Source organism: Prunus dulcis, chromosome 6 (assembly GCF_902201215.1).
Source record: "Prunus dulcis chromosome 6, ALMONDv2, whole genome shotgun sequence".
Lineage (NCBI taxonomy): Eukaryota > Viridiplantae > Streptophyta > Magnoliopsida > Rosales > Rosaceae > Prunus > Prunus dulcis.
Window position 1 is genome coordinate 28,735,952 of NC_047655.1, and position 20,070 is coordinate 28,756,021.

At 36.9% G+C, this 20,070-nt stretch overlaps 5 protein-coding genes across 8 annotated transcripts; 2 read left to right on the top strand and 3 right to left on the bottom strand.

Annotated features, from left to right (window-relative positions):
• The first annotated feature begins 3,463 nt into the window (after window positions 1-3,463).
• On the top strand, window positions 3,464-4,957 carry LOC117629999 (peroxygenase-like). Its single transcript, XM_034362693.1, has 6 exons — window positions 3,464-3,646; window positions 3,769-3,918; window positions 4,028-4,113; window positions 4,198-4,292; window positions 4,551-4,676; window positions 4,759-4,957. The coding sequence occupies exons 1-6, from the start codon at window positions 3,532-3,534 to the stop codon at window positions 4,910-4,912; spliced, it is 726 nt and encodes a 241-aa protein (XP_034218584.1). The 5' UTR covers window positions 3,464-3,531; the 3' UTR covers window positions 4,913-4,957.
• A 742-nt stretch (window positions 4,958-5,699) lies between these two features.
• Window positions 5,700-7,421, bottom strand: LOC117630000 (60S ribosomal protein L23). Its single transcript, XM_034362695.1, has 4 exons — window positions 7,288-7,421; window positions 6,775-7,059; window positions 6,218-6,259; window positions 5,700-5,930 (listed from the first exon to the last, which is right to left on the bottom strand). Exons 1-4 carry the CDS (start codon window positions 7,298-7,300, stop codon window positions 5,848-5,850), a joined length of 423 nt encoding a protein of 140 aa, XP_034218586.1. The 5' UTR covers window positions 7,301-7,421; the 3' UTR covers window positions 5,700-5,847.
• A 490-nt stretch (window positions 7,422-7,911) lies between these two features.
• Window positions 7,912-13,805, bottom strand: LOC117629997 (histone-lysine N-methyltransferase SUVR4). Of its 4 annotated transcripts, none has more exons than XM_034362691.1 (9): window positions 13,644-13,802; window positions 12,286-12,545; window positions 11,321-11,663; window positions 10,378-11,033; window positions 9,738-10,003; window positions 9,310-9,376; window positions 9,104-9,154; window positions 8,570-8,672; window positions 7,912-8,259 (listed from the first exon to the last, which is right to left on the bottom strand). In XM_034362691.1, exons 2-9 carry the CDS (start codon window positions 12,466-12,468, stop codon window positions 8,252-8,254), a joined length of 1,677 nt encoding a protein of 558 aa, XP_034218582.1. In that variant the 5' UTR covers window positions 12,469-12,545; window positions 13,644-13,802; the 3' UTR covers window positions 7,912-8,251. The 4 variants fall into 4 exon arrangements, 2 of the variants coding, with proteins under 2 accessions (XP_034218582.1, XP_034218583.1); XM_034362692.1 differs by having other exon boundaries at window positions 12,286-13,477; XR_004586185.1 differs by lacking the exons at window positions 7,912-8,259; window positions 8,570-8,672 and adding an exon at window positions 9,523-9,604 and having other exon boundaries at window positions 9,110-9,154; window positions 13,644-13,805.
• A 2,036-nt stretch (window positions 13,806-15,841) lies between these two features.
• LOC117629592 lies at window positions 15,842-17,878 on the bottom strand. Its single transcript, XM_034362121.1, has one exon. It carries the CDS (start codon window positions 17,607-17,609, stop codon window positions 16,356-16,358), a length of 1,254 nt encoding a protein of 417 aa, XP_034218012.1. The 5' UTR covers window positions 17,610-17,878; the 3' UTR covers window positions 15,842-16,355.
• A 728-nt stretch (window positions 17,879-18,606) lies between these two features.
• LOC117630626 (plasmodesmata-located protein 3) lies at window positions 18,607-19,785 on the top strand. Its single transcript, XM_034363321.1, has 2 exons — window positions 18,607-19,372; window positions 19,655-19,785. Exons 1-2 carry the CDS (start codon window positions 18,607-18,609, stop codon window positions 19,783-19,785), a joined length of 897 nt encoding a protein of 298 aa, XP_034219212.1.
• Window positions 19,786-20,070: the final 285 nt, after the last annotated feature.

The following is a 20,070-nucleotide window of genomic DNA, read 5'->3' on the forward strand; positions in this document are numbered from 1 at the left end:
AAGCTGCCGCCATTGAATATTGATCTTAGATTCTGGCCGTTTGTTTGGATTAATTATAATTAATTTGATGATTAATCAACAGTTATGATTTGAGGAGAATACTTTGGTGGTGGTCTGAATGGCAGCCATACACAAAGCTTGTGGGACCCACTCTCAAGTGGCCCCTCCTTGTCCTTTTTACGCTATTTCCCATTCACGCTTCAATGCTTTGGGTTGGGTCTACCTGCAAATTTCCCTTCTTATTTCTTAGGTTTATCTGGATTTGGTCAATTACTTATGGAAAATGTTAGTAACATTTTCTTTAACCTTCTTTTTTAGATTTCTTCATTTTCCTCATGACATGTGTCATTCTCTTTATATTTAAAACAATGTCATTAATGCATTTTACTAATTATATTTTGTTTTCCAAAATTACCCTTAATAAATGTATTGAATTTTATGTTTTCTTTAATTTATCCAAAAAAATTTAAGAAATTGAAAAAAATATATATTTTTTTTTTCAGAAAAAAAAAATCTGAATAATAAAATAAAGCCCACAATTTTGTTGCACAGAACAATTTTGAAAGAAAAACGTGACTTCAAGACCACAACCACGTAAACAGCAAAATTGCACAGGACAAAAGAAAGCCTTAGTATGAGCAAAAGACCTTTAGCACGAATTACGATTTTCCTTTTCCATATACAATAACTCTTCTACGTATTCATACACGAACTATTGTAGGCTTTATTACTTTCTGAAGAAAAAATACAGATACTTTCTTTATAAAGAATAACTTTTTTTCTTATTTAATTTTTTAATAAGGTAGTAAGAAAGTAATGAAAAAAAAAAAATTAAATTTGGATAAATTGAAAGAAACATGAAAGTCAATACATATAATAAGGGTAAATTTGAAAAATAAAACATAATTTGTATGATAGATTAATGACATTATTTTAAGTGTAAGGATAGTGACACATGTCATGAGGAAAATAGAGAAGGTTGCTAGCATTCCCTATTACTTATTATTTTTTTCTTTCCGGCAGTAACTTATTGATCACATAAGTTAATTGGATATAGTTGTGAATAATAACACTACTTTTTCTTTCTGTTTACAACGGTGAATATAAAATTAAAAGTTTTAACTAGTGATTTGCCCCCTGAACTTATACATAACTTTCGATTTATCTCATATTCTTTTTTTTTTTCTTTTATAGAAAATTAAGGATATGAACTTATTTTTTTCTCCAATTTCTCCCATGCCCTCTAAATCATCAACATTTCATCCAATTTTCTAATAAATCATTAAAAATAACTAATTTTTTTTTATAGAAACAATTAAAGAAAAAATAGAACAAACAAAAAACAAAAACAAAAACCTATCCCCACCATACCCCCATTCCGCTCCCTTTTTTTCTTCCCCAACCTGACCACCCCCTTCCCCACCTACAACTCATCCCAAGACCCATTCACAACCCATCCCCCCTCCCCACCATCTTTGCCTACCCTTTCGCAAAGCACCCACGACCACCCTTTTACCCATCACAGCCTCCTTTCTCAACAGCCCACCCTCCCACAACCACCACCCCATAACCATCTCACACACACACACACACACTCTCTCTCTCTCTCTCTCTCTCTCTCTCTCTCTTCCCCCAACCCCAGGCCTGGCCCTGACACACAAAGTTACCCACCTCGGCCTACACCCCGGTGGGTTTTTGCTCAAATAGATATGGATTTTTTTTGTTCAAATATATGGTGGTGGTTTTGGTGTTGTTGTATGCATAGTCTAAAATATCGATAATATCGACGAAATCTTTTTTTCGAATCACGGATATTTCAAAACGTATCCATGCACATATCGTATAAATATCGAGAATATCGACGATAATATCGAAAAATATCGACGTCGGTAATTTCGTTTACACTTCAGCAATATTTTGTTACAATATCGCTAAAATATCAAAAATATCAATATAATGAAAAAAAAAAAAAAAAGAAGGGAAAAAACACAAAGGGGATTCAAGGTGTTTCCTCTTGTAAAATTAGTCATCCTTGGTTTGCTTTGTATTGTGGCGTCCAAGTGGTAAGTTCTTTTTTCTTCTGAATATTGAGACATGGACAGGTAAGGAATGATGGACCTTACATTTCTTACTTTGACAAAGTTCACACATGTATATCATTAATTTTTTTTTTTTGGGACGTATAAAAATGAGACTCTTGAAACCAATTTCTTCTTAATTTGTATAAAAATGGGGGCCATTATGCACTGATTCGTTATCTATAACTTCGAACTCTGTTGGAGTGGGAAGTAGTAACTATGATTATACTCATAACCAACCATTTTCCTACCCTTCATATCCCATTTATTTTGGGAAGGAATCGAGCAACTCATGGAAAGAATCCGAGACTCAATCTTCAAATGATTTTGCTCATGGACAATGTCAACCAACCTTAGATCCATATGGGTGGCACGTTAACAATTACATGCAAAACTATTTTGGGGATTTATGATTTGATGACTACTCTTCACAATACACTTACTCTACACATAGAGATGACGAAGATGGTGAAAAATTTGAACCTCATATGAACTCTATGTGGTACTAAGTCACTTATGTATCTTACCATGCAATGTATAAAATGTAAACTATTGTAGTAAATCATTATATATAAATGATTGTGGTGTGTTTCATCTTCTTTCATTAATTACTACATATTTTCTACACTTACAGTGTTTGTCAGCTCGCTATATAATCAACTTAAATTAGTTAAATCTATCATGCAATGCATTTCCTTCCAATTTTTTGTGATAAACTAATAGATAATTGACTAAATAAGCATCCTCCAAAGTTTCAATAAAAATTTCCAAGTTTTTCTTACAATTTTCGTGGTTTTTATTTAATTTTTATCGAAATCGATAATATCTCGATATTTCCATCAAAAAAATTGGAGAAAAAAAGAAGTTCATATCCTTAATTTTCTATAAATAAATAAAAAAGAATAAGGAGTAAATCAAAAGCTAGGTACAAGTTTAGGTTGCAAATTACCGGCTAAAGCTTATAAAGTTATAACCCAAAAATAAAATAATAAACAAACAAATATTCTTTTTGGGTCACATCACATGGGGCCTAGAGGCCCAAAAGAAAAACTAGACCACAACGAGTATGGGTTCAATCTTCATAAAGCAAATCTAAAATGCAAAGCCTTCAATTATCATTGGATAACCCAAATTGACATTGAAATAAATAACCATTACTTCTTTTTTTTTTTCGCAAAATTAAAATTTGACTCATCTATAATCGACAATACAAAAAGAAAAAATTTGTGTACAAGTGTCAAACTGCGACAAGCACTGCGAGTCACTTGGAGTTTGTTGTGCTCAATTATCAGCTTCTTACCACTTCTCAAATCCTTGTTTGTTTGTTTAATTAATTATTAATTAGAGCAGGGTTGATTGTACAAATCACAGAGCATATTAAGTTCTTGTGCACCTAAGGACGTAGTCTGTAGGTAGCTAAAGCTGAGTGAGAGTTTGAGAGAGAGAGAGAGAGATGGAGACTGAGCAACAGGTATCGAACGAAGCCATGGCAACGGTGGCTGAGAAGGCACCAATCACCGTGGAGAGGAAGGTCCGCAATGATCTGGAGACCAAGCTCCCCAAGCCTTGTAATTAGTTTCAGTTTTGTTTATTTAAATTACTTCACTTGTTTTAATTTTACCTTTTAAGTTCTACAAAAATTAGCAAATATTAATTTTTCTTCTTCTTCTTCTTCTTCTTCTTAATTTAGACATGCCTAGAGCTATGACTGCTCCTGATACGGAGAACATCAATGGCACATGGGGACATAAGCATTGTAATATGTCTGTGCTTCAGCAGCATGCAGCTTTTTTCGACCAAGACAAGGATGGTATCATCTACCCTTCCGAGACATATAGAGGTAAGCTTAGACAGCTATAAATCAATCCATCAATTTCCAAATTTTCTAAGTATTAGGTTTTTTATTGTCACAAGACAGCAACAGATCTGACTTGAATTAGTATTTGCAGGATTTCGTGCACTCGGGTTTAATGTCGTTGCTTCTTTCATTTTCATGGTTCTTGTCCATGCAACAATGAGTTATGCAACTCTGCCTGTAAGTTAGGCAATGCTTTTTCTTGTTTGTAACTTTTAAGAGCCAACTAATCACCTGAAGACTAATTCCTTTTTTCTTCTGCAGACATGGATGCCTTCACCTTACTTTGCAATACACATCGAAAACATACACCGGGCAAAGCATGGAAGTGACTCAGGGGCCTATGACACAGAGGGAAGGTGAGATGAGAATACTTGCTTTGCTCATACCTAATAAATAATGATGGATTGATGGATGGATGGATGGATGGATGGATGGATGGATCATGGGTAGTTAATTGGTAGAAACCAATTGGGGCTTTGCATGGACATTAAATTGTCACATGAAATTGCAATCCTGTTAGTTCTTATGGCTTCCATGCCAGCATTTTCTATCTTTGGCTAAAAGTTATAGCTACTGCAAGCTTAGTATATGTTTGTCTTCCATGTATGCTGCAGGTATATTCCGGCAAATCTTGAGAACTTGTTCAGCAAGTACGCCTGTACCGTGCCTGATAAGCTCACCTTCAAGGAGCTTTGGCACATGACTCAAGCTAACCGTGACGCCTTTGATTTCTTTGGCTGGTCTCTTTCTATCTTCCTCTCTCAAGCACGCACACACCCACGAAAACGTAGTATAGTTAATTCAATTCTGATACTGCTGCAGGATTGCAAGTAAACTGGAATGGGGAGTTCTGTATGTTCTTGCAAAAGATGAACATGGCTACTTGGCAAAGGAAGCCGTGAGACGCTGTTTCGATGGAAGCTTGTTCGAATACTGTGCCAAGTCGCAGAAGGGTGCTGTTGGTAAACTGGGATGAGGAGGAGAGCATCATAGTTTATGACCCGTTGGTTTGTGTTTGTATTAGTTCTTGAGCTTGATAGGCGTTTTCTTTTGGTCTGAGATTTGATAGACTGATAAAGTGATAATAGAAAATGGTCTAAATAATGTGACTTCAAGGAGTTGGATGAACAACTCCTAGACTTTCAGTTGATCCCACTCATTTAAAGCATCAGATTTTTCCTAAGCTTGAAACTGTATGATTACTTGACTAGATGGCTAAGTGAGGGCTCACCTCTCTTCGCACTTGTGTGTAAAAACTTTGTTTCTGTCTGTTAATCAGTAACAGCATTTTCCTCTACGCGAATTAAAACACACAAAGACAGTAGATGATTATCTATATAATCAATCTGCATTATTGGCTAACTTACAAAACCATCATAGACGAGATAAAAGCCCTAACCACAATCAACTGTCTCATGCCCCAGATGATTTTGTGACTGCAACATGCAATGCTACTACAGTAGCTTGCTTGTGCCTCAACAAATTTCTTAAATTAATTTTGTCAGTTTTTCAACTTATGGCACTTTTGTCCTTTTTTCCAAAATTTCATGTAATCAAAAAGCATGCCTACTAGAATCCCGAGGGGTAAACCAACTCAATGCAATAGTTTTCAGTGTAACTCCCCAGCCACCAAGAACAAAGATGGCAACTAAGCTCCAAGTTCAAACGAGCACAAATGGAAACCACTTATCCTAAATGATTTGGCAATGCAATCACGCAGAAATTGTGCAACTGAAATAGACCGATAAGATAAACAGAAAACATGAAAATAAATGGACCTACCGAAATTTTGCAGTGATTAAAAGAAATAGGCTCCCTTACAATCATAAAACAGTCTACATGATAGTCAAAACTAACATCCGTAAAATGAGAAAGAAAAAAAAAACAATATAAATAAGGGAATTGAAGAACTTAAACAATGGCATTGGCTGCACTTGCAATCCTTGGCCACAGATCAGCGCATTCCTTTCCGATAGGTCCAGTGATCGCAGACCCTACGACAGCAAGTGAAATGAAGAACATTGTTAAGATAATGGTCCTACAATGTCGAAACTAATGGCAGATGACTTAACTGCATTTCAGACAGACCAATATTTTCACATCACCTGAACTAAGACAAGCCTTACTTACCACATTCTAGGACTTTTAAGTCTACAGAATCAAATAGTATAAGCAAGCAAGCAATCATGCATGCACTATATTAAACCTCCAAAACCACAAAATAGTATATTCTTATAGTGAAGTTATTAATAGGTGACACTATCATAGAACAGCTACACACCTTTCATTTCACCCTTTGGATTTACGATGACACCAGCATTATCTGCATCACAAGAACAATCACGGTCAGAAACCTTGAGGAGCAGAATGACTTATATCATAAGAGCAGATCTTAAACTACAAAATACTTCAATTTTTGAGATAAGTCAAACTCCAACTGCAATGTATCTGTCTAAAATCTTAATTTTAAACTCTCTACAAAGTCCAAAACAAAATGGTCAGCTCCGTTGGTATAATCATACAAACACAAACAGAAAAGTATATGATCATTCAGAGCAAACATCCTAAACAACAATTTAAATTCCAACAGCACAATTGCCCACAACCAGTGCACAAACAATATCAAGAAAAACTATGGTGATGCACGATAACCGGGATATTACAAAATCCACATACCAAACCAGCTTAACTATTTAACAGGACACAACAATTACTTCCACATCAATTAAAGCATTCATTTCAATTCAACGCATAACCAATCAAACACTTTTGTTTCTTCTAAACAAGTTCATATCAACACAAAAAAAATCTTTATCTAACATAAACACAATAAATTACCTTCGAAGTACATGAAAACACCGTCCTTTCGGCGCCATGGCTTGCGCTGGCGCACAATAACAGCAGGCAAGACCTTCTTACGGAGATCAGGCTTGCCTTTCTTGACAGTTGCCATCACCATGTCACCAACACAAGCAGACGGGAGGCGGTTAAGGCGACCCTTGATTCCCTTTACAGAAATTATGTAAAGGTTCTTAGCACCGGTGTTGTCTGCGCAGTTCACTGTGGCAGCCACCGGCAGACCCAGCGACATCCGGAACTTGTTTCCGGCAGACCCTCCACGACCTGCAATTCAAACAAATTTATGAACTTTTAACATAAAAGAGAAGAAACCCATCAAGCTGTGATCTTTTGGAAAGAAAATCTCGGGTTAGAGAGGAATTAAGGGTTGATCCATTTTAGTCATTTTCCACCTGCACCACGTTTGGTTGCTGAGGAAAGTAACTCTTTGGACCAGTTGAGGCTAGAGATTGAAATCTGAAAAAATAAGAAATACTAGAGAGAGAGAGAGACCTCGTTTCGACATGGCCGCCAAACCAAAGAGACTTCAGATCTCAAGACTGAGAAGTGGCCTGCGGTTTTGGGCTCCGGAGTTTAAATATAGATGGACTAGGGTTTTGTCCTGTACACAACTTTTCCTCGCAGTATTTGTTTTAGACATTTTCCTCCTGCACTGTTCGCTGTTTTTTTTTTTTTTTTTTTTTGGGGTCTGATCACTGTTCGCTGTTGTAATTGAACTTTTTATTGGGCATGTATAATTAAACAATTAAATTCTAATATTCTATGGTTGATGCTTAATTTATTTTAAATTCATTTAAATTACGGGGAGGGAGATTCAAACTCGGGTGCAAAATATAGAGTACATCCGCTCTAAGCAACTCGATTAAGCCCATATCTACATATTAATGTTCTTATGTGTGTTTTTTTTCCGTAAAATAAGTCATCGCCAAACGCGAGACCTAAATTTAGCATATTAACAAATGGAATGATATCCAACTTGAGTTGATTGACCACAGATACTGTACACAACGACTTTCTTACTGAGGAAAAAAAAAAAGCAAAGCATGATATTTGGCTCATGTCTTTTCCACCACTACACAGAGAGTCGCTCGCTTTCAGGAGCATGAAACTCAAACCTGAAGTCATTCCTCAATTTTCAGTGACAATGGGAATTTGGATGATGAAATAAGTCAAATCAAGTTGATTACAATTTTCCCACGAAAACGCACAGAATGAGATAGCATTACAAGGATCCTGTTTACGATCACCAGTGTGCTTCTATGGCTTCTACAATATATCTCTAATCTTCTCCAACCTTCTGCTTAAATTTTCTCACTTTCAACAAAATTGTCTAGTTTTGGGGCTTGGAAGCATTCCCATTCAAAAATTTGATCAGCCACTGCTATGCTTCATAACCATCAGCTACCATATCACACAGTCAACTTAAGCCAGTTTAAGGTACAGCCTCGGTCACTGCTCATCTAACTGCAAAAGCAAGCCATTAGTCAAGTTTTTATCTTTTCCCCGCACATGAAAACAGCCATAATTACCAGCAACAAAGACGAATGAAGTACTAGATAAACTGAAAATTTTCATCACTGGGGAGGAGTTGAGTTTATAGCCTCAGAAATTAGTATGGATGGAATAGTCACAAGGAACCAAAACACCAACTATCACCCATCCCTCTTTCAAAAAAAAAAAAAAAAAGACTTTGTCACAGAGCCTTAAAAACCTCATAAAAATAATTGCTACGTATGCCTTTTTTATCATTTTTGTAAACTGTAGTGTTGCTTACCTTTTCGTCCTTTCTGTCTTTTGCTCCGACAAGCTACACTTCCACAATTACACTGAAATGCCTCAATAGGATGTTCTAGATCATCAAAGTCAATCCCATAATCCTGCAAAAGGATTTTGCTGATCATTTTATGAACACAGAAATTCAAACTTTCCAATAACTCAATATGGAACAGCTGGCAAAGCACTCATAATGGTACTGGATGAAATTGCATGTAACTTTGCGGCACTGGACTAGAACAGGTGTATTTCATACATATAATAAGTAGTACACATACCATTATACAAAATGAAGACAAATGAAAAACCTTCACTGTGTGTCATCCAAAATAAACCCCAATGGTAGGTCGTCTAATGCTCAACTCTCCCACAACGAAAACTCAAAAATTCTCAAACTTGCTAGTGGAACTTAGTAAGTTCCCAGTTGGGACCAACCTACTGTAATCCCAAAATCAAAGCCATATTCTTTTATTTTCTTTTTCTCCAATTGCCAAGAAGAGTTTCAAGTAGTAGAAAGAAAAGCAAGTTCACTCACCCACGTCAGCTCTTCAAAATCACTCACTGTCCTGGTTGTAAAAAAGGCAAGCTGCATACAAGGAGCACAAAGAAGATACTCAGAGATGCTTCTCATTCACAATGTATAATCACAATCAAACAGAAAGCCTTCAGACTTTTGAATGTGCATACATAGTGTGTATACGTGTGTGTAAGAATTCACATAAGAAGCAACCAAACCCATACATGATAATAGTGACGGTCAGGAGTCTCCACTTGAACTGGGATATCAATCAAATTTGCATCACAGCATCTGGAATTATAAAGGAAAAAATAATAAAGTAAGAAAATACAGGGAGCAAAATGATTTAAAAAATTGACTAGAGTCATATGATCTTTGTCTAGATCAATGAATATGACAATTGCTCCTAATAGTTAATTCAATGTAAGAGGTTTCACTTGTTTATTTGACTCGGTAGGAATGAGCAGACCACTTATTATGCCAAGATTCCTCAGTTCTAAATTATATCACCGAAATGACCTGCATAGGCAAGGATTAAAAATACAGGTGTGTATATACCATTTATATATACACACATATAAAAATGGGAAATATGACCTCCTTAACCTAAGACAAAGACAAAAAAGAAAATGCAGAAGCATTGAAATATTACCTATGATTGATAAATCTTGCAACATTTCCATGAAATGTTGCATCAAGACAAAGTGCATCCTCATCCCTCAAAACCCGCTCTGAGCCCCAATCTGCATCTAGTGTTACAGGGTAGGTATGCCTCTCAGCTCCACTGCTGTGCGTATTTCGCTCATATAACTCTGTATTGGTCAATATCTCCCCAACATATTCACACACAAATGTCCCCTTCTGCAAGACCTCTAATGTTCTGACACCCCAGCCTTTTCCTTCAGGAGTCAAGAACACCTGAAGCATATCAGAACAAGATGTATTTACTGGTTTATTACAACTTATAATGATCTCCGTAAAACAAATTCTAACATCTAAAATGGCATATTATTAACAACGTAATTAAAAAAATACCATTTCATAAGGATTAACAATGAAAACAAATTTAACAGAGCTACCAGTGTTCGTTGTTAATAGCCAATCAATGGATGCTTGAAGAAGATAGTACAAGATTAAAAGAGCAATAAGTATGGCATTGCGCTCATCTAGAATTTCTAAGTAAAGAAATGAAAACCCTGGTGAAATATTGTGCAGCTTCAGCTAGTAATCAATTAGCCAAATAAGATATCCAAATTGAAAGTTACTACCAAAAGGTACGAAGTCAAAATAACCTGTAACTTGCAGGAAATACCCCTTTGCACTACACGGTTTCCACACCACAAGTCGCATCCACATTTTCTCCAGCATTCTTTAATAAACTTTCTGATGTGGTGACCTTTGCATTTTTCAGGCATGTACTCATTCTTCAACCTCTCATGGGGGCAGTCTTGACAATAAAAAAAATTTTGCTTATCTGGTTCCCTCATGCAAGCTGTTAGAAAGTCTTCTTTTAGCAGGCCTTGTTTTGTGTACACAAAATCCCCACCGGTTTCTTGAGCGCATGCACATGGAAATTCTGATGAAAGACAATCTCCTGAACAACCAATGCAGCAGTCTTCATCCGAAATACGGGCCAGTGAGATATTCACATTGGCATGTTGGTAAACTATATTATCCGGAATATAATTGAACTTCGGGAGAGACTCATTTCCAATTTCATCTGCCAATGATATTTTCACTTTTTCGGTAGATTTTGATATGTCATCGAGAGATTTAATTGGCTTCTTTCCCTCACGAGTGATACCATTTAAATCTACCTGAGAATGTTCTATTCTACAAGGTCCCTTACTTGGTCCTGAAACATGGAGGGCATCCCGACCACTTGTAGCCACTTCGGAGGACGCCAAGGATGTGACAGAGTTACCCCCAGTTGAACCCCCTGATGAACCTGGAAGAGTTAGACAGTAGCATGCTAGGTGGTCAGAAAAAATCCAGTAGCAGCTAAGGCTTCAATAGGATGGACAATTGGGTACGCATGGGAAAAAAGATGTCATCATATTTATGGAGGCCCTGTTGTCTTTGTTTTGATGCATCTAACTATAACTTTTACCAGACCAAAAAAACCTATAACTTTTGGAAGCTCATTGCAACCCAAGTGAGAATGAGAATGAAGGAACAAGTTTTGACAATCTTGTAATAGATAATAATATCATGTAGTGGTAAGACAAAATATACCTGGACGTCTCATTGGAGCTGGTTGTGCAGAAACTGGAACACAATTTGCGGATTCCTCTGTTTTTGGAATCAGAAAGTCTTTCTTGTGATTACCACGTGAGACTGCAGATGATGTGGGATTCTTTCCTTTGTCACGGGACTGTTTGAGGGGAATTTGAGAACTAGATCCAGCTCTGCCGTCTCTTAAACAAGGTTCAGAAGACTCCATGCTTGCCTGTCGGCTGACCATTCTTGAAGGAATTTCACTTTCTCCATGATCTTCGTCATTAGCCAAATGCAGTTTTTTAGCTGGTCTTTCAGACCCACCGTGCCCCATATCAACTTCTCTCTTATCTTCTTCTCCCTATTCCAGAAAAAGGAAAAAAAGGGTAAGGGGCAACCTCAACAATTGCATATTTTATTGCAACTAGTATACGAGCTAAAAGATAGTTACACTAGCTGGGCACTTGGTCCACTGGAGTTAGACATCGTATGTGGCGGGACAACTCATATGTCCAGTAAATATATGATGTAACTTGTAAAGCAACTAGCATGTCCCACCAAAAACAGAGGGAGGTTGGTTTTCAACGTGAATTTTTTAAATCAACTACAATTGAATTGAAATTTTTGTTTAATTCATTTTCTAACAATCTAAGCTTTTAAATTCAATGTGATCTAACATCAAAGTTATAATTATAAAAGGTTCTCCAATCCTCCAATCTTCCATCCCCATTGCCAAATGTCTTAATTTACAAGAAATATGATGAACTTGAATTTATTCTTCGTTTCTTCAGCATGTAACCATAAATTAAACATAGAGAAGAATTTAAATAGATATACATTAATAACACATTTCTTGATAGCTTAAGTTTTTTAAGTCTCATTGTTCCCAATTTTAACCACTGTCATTAGTATATATATATTAATCTTCCAGTTCCCAACAAAGGCATAAATTAATAAAGTAATAAAAAAAATAACTGAAATACCTTATTATCCTGAGACTCAAAATATGCATCCACAAGAGTCCTGTAGTTGTCTTCTTCAATAAGCTCCCAATTTTTATCATACACAGCCAGCAAATTCTTCAGAACTGGTTTGACCAATCTATCAGGAATTCCCAAGGCCCTCGTCGCCTTAAAGGCTTTCAAAACTCTCGGGTTGTTGGTCATGGCCGATGCAAAAGTTGATGAACACTTAATCCGATACTAATTCAGCGGCCTCTTGTTCTTTATGTTCCACACAGCACCTGCACCAATTCTCGGGGCATGTTAGATATAAAACTCAAAAGCACACAGCCCATGAACTTTTTACTTGAACAATAGTTTGGATGCCTTACTAATCTCGCTTCCTTTGTCCTGCAATACTTCAATGTTCAACAAATACAAGTACTGTTTATAAAATGACAAATCATCTTGATCAAACTACTAAAGGACTCATAAAATACATATTAAGAAATAGGAGAAACTAATCATTTTTTATACGGTAGGAATTCAACGAGTTTATCATATCAAAATTAGATTGCTCATCTTTGACACTATTCTGATTTGTGTTTTATGTGTGAGCGGGTCATGTTATATTTGTGTTCGTGCCAAGTAATGTTCAACACAAATTCACTATCTTCGTATCGGTTCGAATCGTGCCAAATATGACAACTCCAAATTCTAGCATTAGTTTCTCGACCAGAAAAACAGAAAATAAAAATAAAAATAACAAAAGAGCACACCCAACAAATATTTCCCACAAAATTCAAATAGTAAATAAACAATAAAGTGGAAACCCCACCCACAATAATATCATGACAGCAACACGAGACTCTTTTAGCCAGTGTATAAATATAATATTCTGATCAACAACCGTACTAAAAACAATCAATATTATTAAAATACGGACATAGGGGACGGAGCATTTTATTATTATTATTTTTCGTTTTTTGCCATGAATGGTTCTGTTTGGCTGTCGAGAAAATGTTGGAAATCCCAAGTTTTTCCCTTTAGGTTTTCCACGCAATAGACAAACCAAACAGCAATTACGAGCAGTATAAACCCACACTGACAAAAAGCTCCGCTTGGGTCGCTGAGAAATGTAGGAGAATAGAAACACCGAAGTTTGTTCATAGCCGCGAACATTCACACCGACACACCAAACGACAAGTAGGAGCAAAACCTTCATCTTTTAGGTCTAACAGTAAACAAATTTTCAATTCAAAAATGCAAGCTTTAAGCACCTCTACTTTTCAGCTTCTGACATTGTTAACAATATTTTAGAGTTTCTCTGAGAGAGAGAGAGAGGTTCTAAATAAAAAATTAACACTTGAAATTTAATATAAAAGAGAAATGCTATTTACCTTCTTCTCTTCTCTTCTGTATTTGTATTCTTTTTAAGAGTTAAAAAAGGGCTCCATCTGCCATGGTGGAAAACAGCGCTGAGAAATAGTCTGGGGGGTCCCGTCTCCTCTGCATTTCTCCTGAGTTCTTCTGATAGAAAATAATAGTGCTAATAAAGGCGGCGTGGCGTGGCGTGGTGTGTGGTCCTTTTGAATGATTTGGGGGGTTTAGGGCCCACGTTTACATAGAGAGAGCCCCGACCTCGAGCAAGTAGTGCTTGCTAGCCTTTTGCTGCTACTTGCGGTTGCGGAGTTGGAACTCCTTTTCGTTTTTGGGTTTGAATTTGGTGTTTAAATACTCTTTTTATGCAATGTATCTAGCCCAATAAAAAGGGGCCTTAACTTAAATATCAAAAGTCTCATGTTTGAATTTTTACGGCTCATAGTTGTGTATATGAGATAAATTCCCCTCTTTTGTAATTTAAACTATCGCTTACACTAAAAAAAACTCTTTTTTATAAAAAATTAGTTTAAATTTATTTAAGAATTAAAAATAATAATGAATAGTTGTGTTCCATAAAAATATGATCCATTATTTTAATTTTATTTTAATTTTAATTTTTTAAATACGAAAAATTATGAATTCAAACCTGGATTTGAAACCAAACTTCTACTCAGGAGGATAGATGGGGCGGTTCTGCCATATTATCCTAATTTAATTAATAATTTCAATTATTAATGTTTGCATTAATCAAGGGCATTTTCTGGTATTTTGAATGTTTCACCATTTTCTGCCTTTTGCTTTATATATATAGATAAAAATAATTATCCATAATACTATTAAATTTTAGGAACGATGCTTTAAGCAAAAACCTTCAAATCTTGGTCTTGTATTTTTTAACATTATATTAACATGTTCAATGACTTTTAAACATTTTGCCTTCGTATTGGATTGTAAAACTTTTGAAATATTTATTAAAATTTCAATGCACTTGAATTCAGTGTAGATAGACTATTGAAAATTATAAGAAAATCATGTGTCAAAATTAGAGAGAATAAAACAAAGTGACATATCTCGACAAGGAGCAATGTGAATAACCATAGGAACATCTATAATCATGTTCTCTATTTTTAGTTAAAATTTAGTTAAAAACACATAAAAGTTATTTTATAGCTCTCTAAAAAATTTGAACTCCAATCCTACTCCCTAATAGAGAGTCATAAATACTAAAGTTATTTTTTAATTCCATATGATTGGTCCATCTTTATAATTTAAAAAAAATAAAAATAATAGTTATCATGAATTAAAAGTTTAAATTATGCATAAAACAAAGCATAATTCAATTATAGGGAGCCACTAGGAGTTGTTTCTCTCTCATCAGATTTATGAGCTCCTAGAGGTCTCCTTATTTTAGGAGGTGGATAGAGAGCAAGGATGAAGTTATATTTTTCCAATTTCTCCCTAAAATTTGTCTTTAAATGTGATTTTGAGAGCCCATTGTGGATGCTCTAAGTGGACAAATTAAGTATAGAGAGACAAAGGGAAGTAAATCAGGTGTCAAATTAGTGAGAATAAAACAAAATAGCAAATCTCGACAAGGTTGATGAAGAATAAATATAAGTGGTCAAATCTAGCTTGAGGAAGAGTTTGGAAGATTAATAAAGTACTTGTCTAGATGTGAGCAACTGCAATGAATAAATTATCTTGCCCTAAGATGTAGAGGGTTGAGGATAGCAAAACAGTGCTATCTTGGTTCCAAGTAAAAAAAATTTCCTTAAAGAGGGTAGTGTTATAATAATTATGAGTTATGAGTTACGAGTCTCCAAAAAAGTTATGACGAATGCTAGATACTTTCTCCTCTTGCATCCCTTATTTAGTTTGTTCAATGTGTATTCAACTCGTAGATAAATATATTTATTTAATGTGATTCAAAACTTTTATTATATTACAAGAAAAATATTAGTAATTTGCATTGAATACTTAGATTTATGTGTGAGTGAAATAGTGATGAGACAAAACTGAATGAGGAAGACAAGAAGGGAAAGGCAAAATGTAGCTAGCATTGTTCTAATACCGATAACATATTTATATGTAGTGATTCTAAAAATTAACAATACAATATTATATAATTATTGAAACAATACTATATTTTTATCATGAATAATTAATAAATGGAAAATGAGCCTTGCTTGATATCATTGTTTAAACAAATATAAACTTTAACTAAACACAAGTTACATGTATGTTACATTCACTTAGAATCCCACAAAAGAGAATTGAGACAAAGAAAAAATATACATTCAGCAATTGAAAAGATGAATGCCTCTCATCCTTTTCAATTCCCAATGGCAATTAAATGAAAAAGCAAAAACAAAATTAAAGATCAAATAAGAAAATAATAAACATAAGGGGAGGGAGAGAGAAGACGCTCATAGCCTCTAACCGATTTCACACCCCTCTTCTATTCCTCTAATTCTACGCCCCAATATTCTCCATCAAATTCCAATTCCAAGCGACCCAATAATGTTCATACTCAGTCTTGACAGCTCCAATTAACAATCTGTGCATCATCTTTGGGCCGCTAATCACATCTCACCTCAGTTTTGACGGTAAAATAAAATCAAAACCTTTGCGGCTTTGCAAAAGATGTGATGAACATCAACGTCAATAAAATCAATGTCGTTCACCACAAAAAAAGAAGGAAGAAAGAAATAAGATGTCGTTTTGACTGTCTACCGTAAGTACGAGGAGCCGTCGAAAGTCATATCAGATGTGCCGAGATGAACCTTGCCACTACTCTTCTTCTTAGGCTTCTTACCTCCGCCACCACAAGTAATTGAAAGCTCGCAACCTAATGCAAAGCACGAAAACAAACTTCTGCCGCTGCTACGGCTCCGGCGACTCTTCGGCGGTTGGTTGGTGAGCTGGTGAGACGACTGGAGCAACTTCGGATGTTGACTAGTATTGTTATTGTTATTGTTATTGTTCTTGTTCTTGCAGTCGTACACTGGGGGCAGCTCTGTCCGCCACCTTTCGATCTTTGTCTTTAACCCCTCCACGCTATCCTGGTCCGTCCATTCATCCAACAACGAGTTCCGTGCATCACCTTGTGCCGCGTGGCGCACCACATTGCCTCCGACATGGCCAAGTGGATATATCCCCTTGGCTATGGCGGCCGCCACCACGGATGGCGAGGGCCCCACGTCAGAGCAAATGGACCCACCCTTTCCCCCTTTCTGCGCAGAGCTAAGCTCAGAACCGTTCACAATCGAGCTATTGCAAAATGAACCTTGAGGTTTAGCAGTTTTTGAGAAGCCCCCTGTAGCGGCATTGCAAATGGCGCTCGAGGCTTTGCTTTTCGAGAGCCCGTCGCAGACGGAGCTCGGGGGCCGGCTTTTCGAGAACCCGTAATCGCTACCCGTTCGATCGCTCTGGGATCTTTGGAAGATTATGAATTTGTCTTGATCCTTGTAGTTGCGGTCGTGGTTCTTTTGATTTGCCCCCTTTCCTTCCATCAAATCCCAATACCCGACGGCAGAGGAGCTGAGCTCGCTGTAGAGCGGCATGCTCCGCATGGTGTTGTCAAGGAGGCCGAGGCCGATGTTGAGAATCCCCTGCGGCCTGCCGGAGGGGCGGCGCAACTGGATCGCCATGAAGCGCATCTTGGACTTGTTCTGAAGGTTGTTCACCACCACGGCAGCCGTCCCGATCAGCACGTCGCGGAGCCACGCGGAGGCGTAGATCTCGATCATGATCTTTGACGTGTCGTCCTTGAGGAACTCGTCGTCGACTCGGAAGACGAACTTCTCGTTCCACGTCGGGTTGGTGTGGCCGTTCTGGTCGACACGTGTCGTCAGCTTGCGTTTCGGGTTCACCCACGCGACGGCGAACGTCCGCATGGATTTGGACGCCGGGTAAAGATCTTGCGCCGAAATCAGATTAATCTCCAGGAGCTGGAACGACGAGGCTAATGGGGGTCGTGGCATGATTTGTAATTAATTAATGAATAATTAATTGCTGCAGCAATCACAATAACAATTATATTAAGAAAGTAATTGCTGCGAGCAATTAACTAAAATATTGCGAATGGCAGGCTGTTTGGATATAATAATACTGATTAACTATTTTTATGAAGAGGATTAGGCACCCGGAAGAACGTACGTGGTCAAACGACAACGACTGACCGGCAGACAGTCGTGACCGGCCGCCGGAGACGTACGTATGAGTAGTAGGAAGAGAGGGATGTGCTGCAGTGAGGAATGGTTTGTGTGTGTGGAGACGAGAGGCTTTTAATTGAAGGCGTGTTGTTAGGGAAGTTTGTTAAGCATCTACGGTTTTAGGACCGTAATTTTCTGAACAAAAGCTATAATTATAAAACTCAACACTCATACGGGAAACAAGACAACAAATAAATTATCCGAATGATGCTGTTTTTCTCAAATTTAGAGTCTTTAGATCTGTTAACAAACTATCCCAATGAATCCGAGTCACAGCGGGGGCAGCTTTCTGTTCACTGACTCTCTTTTGATTAAGAAATTAATTAGAAACTTCTACACCTCATCTCTGATTAATTATATATATATATATATATATATGATTATTAGGTTGTTAATTATAAATAATTGTGTGAGAAAAACTGTCGTGCTTAATACGATTAATTTATGGCTCTCTAAACCAAAGCAAACCTCTGTTTATGTTACCTACGTACGTAACCTGTATAATTCCAAAACAGGACACCTAATTACACGAAAACGTTGATTGCCCTGTTTTTCTTTTGGTAGCTGATTTTTAAAGCAGTTGTTGTAAGTTATTGTAACCCAGTTAGTCTGGTGAATAAAACTCACAAGTTCCCACCAAAGTTAGATACAAGTAGGCAGGAAAAAGAACAAAACCCCAAAACACAAGCAACAACCACAGATTGAGAGAAAACTGCAATCTCATCTCTTTTATCGGGAACCACTTTGCATTGTCTTCAAACCCCAAATGGATTTAACCTTGAAACCATTCTTTCTGTGTCTTGCAGCACTACTATTGCTACTACTTTCTCTACTATCTTCTGCAAACCCAATTAATTCTGACTACAATACCTTGGTATACAACCAATGCGCAAATCAGACATTTACTACTCCTCCAACACAACAAACCCTTTCATCCCTTTTCCAAGAACTAATTGCACACTCCTCCCAATCAAAGTTCTTCAAACACACCCAAGCCACCGGTGACGATGATGAGACTCAGACGGGCATTTCCGGTCTCTTCCAATGCATACAGGACATCAGCAACGAAGAGTGTCAGAGCTGCGTTTCCACTCTACCTGATTTATCAAACACCTTATGTAGAGAGTCTGTATCGGCTCGGGTTCAGCTACATGGTTGCTACATGCATTATGAGCTCGATGGGTACGATTCAGAGTCTTCAAATCATAAATTAATGCACCAGACCTGTGGGGAGTTATCAAATGGGTTGGCTGGTGGGTTCGAGGAGATGAGAGACGCAGCATTTGCAGCTCTGGAAAGTGGTATTGTGATGAATGGTGATGGGTTCTACAAAACGAGCTATGAAGCCGTACAAGTAATGGCACAGTGTGTTGGGGGCTTGGGGACCTGTGAATGTGGACTGTGTGTAAGCAGTGCAGTTCAAATTGCTGAAGCAGAATGTGGTGCTGCTCTTTCAGGTCAAATTTACTTGGAAGAGTGCTTCTTGAGCTATACTTACCATCCAGATGAAATACCTGACCACCCGCATCCAGGTAATTAAATTTCAAAATTAGTTCTGATCTAGATACTTCTGTTCTTTCTCAACATACCAATAATAAAACGTATCAATATGCTACCGACGACGTAACGTGCATACAACGTGCACATAAATTTTTTGAATTCATTATGCCTTTTTCTTTTTGGCAAATGTTTTATTTTTTTAGATGGGTTGTGTTATCAAACTTGTCAATTTTTCAAAATTATGTTCATGACTTTTCCTTGAATATCATTCAGTTTGCTAATGTGAGGTATATATACATATTTTTAAATAACAGAAAAAAGAAGAGACAGAAATGGAAGCAATGGGAAATCGGTGGCAATTGTTGTGGGAGGAGCAGCAGCTTTGTGTTTGGGGTTCGTTTTTCTGTTGTTCGTCAAGTCTTGGTCAAAGAAAGAAGATGACTAAAATTCAATTGATTATTACAAAACAAAGTTTATTTATTTATATTTTATAGAACGTTTTAAAGTCACGGACTCGGGTGCCCATATTACAGGTCCAGGCCCAGGCCCAGGCCACGGGCTTTATCAATGAATGATATTATTCAGTACAAAAATAAAACAAAAAGAAGTGGAAATCTCTCTTCTTCTGGTGTGTAAAAAGCAGAGCAGATCTAACGTATATGTAACATATGTTTACAGAATATAAACAAACTATCTAGGGTTATTTAATAATCTAGAATAGTAAAAATTT

Excerpts from the sequence above, each read along its gene's own strand:
- LOC117630000 (XM_034362695.1), bottom strand. Across the intron at positions 6,260-6,774 it reads TGTTTTCATGTACTTCGAAG|ATAATGCTGGTGTCATCGTA; the intron begins GTAATTTATTGT and ends CTTGTGATGCAG. Across the intron at positions 5,931-6,217 it reads TCCAAAGGGTGAAATGAAAG|GGTCTGCGATCACTGGACCT; the intron begins GTGTGTAGCTGT and ends TTGCTGTCGTAG.
- LOC117629997 (XM_034362691.1), bottom strand. The coding sequence starts at position 12,468 with ATGACCAACAACCCGAGAGTTTTGAAAGCCTTTAAGGCGACGAGGGCC. Across the intron at positions 10,004-10,377 it reads GTATTTCCTGCAAGTTACAG|GTGTTCTTGACTCCTGAAGG; the intron begins GTTATTTTGACT and ends GATATGCTTCAG. Across the intron at positions 9,377-9,737 it reads GCAAGATTTATCAATCATAG|ATGCTGTGATGCAAATTTGA; the intron begins GTAATATTTCAA and ends TTATAATTCCAG.
- LOC117630626 (XM_034363321.1), top strand. The coding sequence starts at position 18,607 with ATGGATTTAACCTTGAAACCATTCTTTCTGTGTCTTGCAGCACTACTA. Across the intron at positions 19,373-19,654 it reads ACCTGACCACCCGCATCCAG|AAAAAAGAAGAGACAGAAAT; the intron begins GTAATTAAATTT and ends TTTAAATAACAG.
- LOC117629999 (XM_034362693.1), top strand. The coding sequence starts at position 3,532 with ATGGAGACTGAGCAACAGGTATCGAACGAAGCCATGGCAACGGTGGCT. Across the intron at positions 3,647-3,768 it reads GACCAAGCTCCCCAAGCCTT|ACATGCCTAGAGCTATGACT; the intron begins GTAATTAGTTTC and ends TTCTTAATTTAG. Across the intron at positions 4,114-4,197 it reads TGAGTTATGCAACTCTGCCT|ACATGGATGCCTTCACCTTA; the intron begins GTAAGTTAGGCA and ends TTTCTTCTGCAG.
- LOC117629592 (XM_034362121.1), bottom strand. The coding sequence starts at position 17,609 with ATGCCACGACCCCCATTAGCCTCGTCGTTCCAGCTCCTGGAGATTAAT.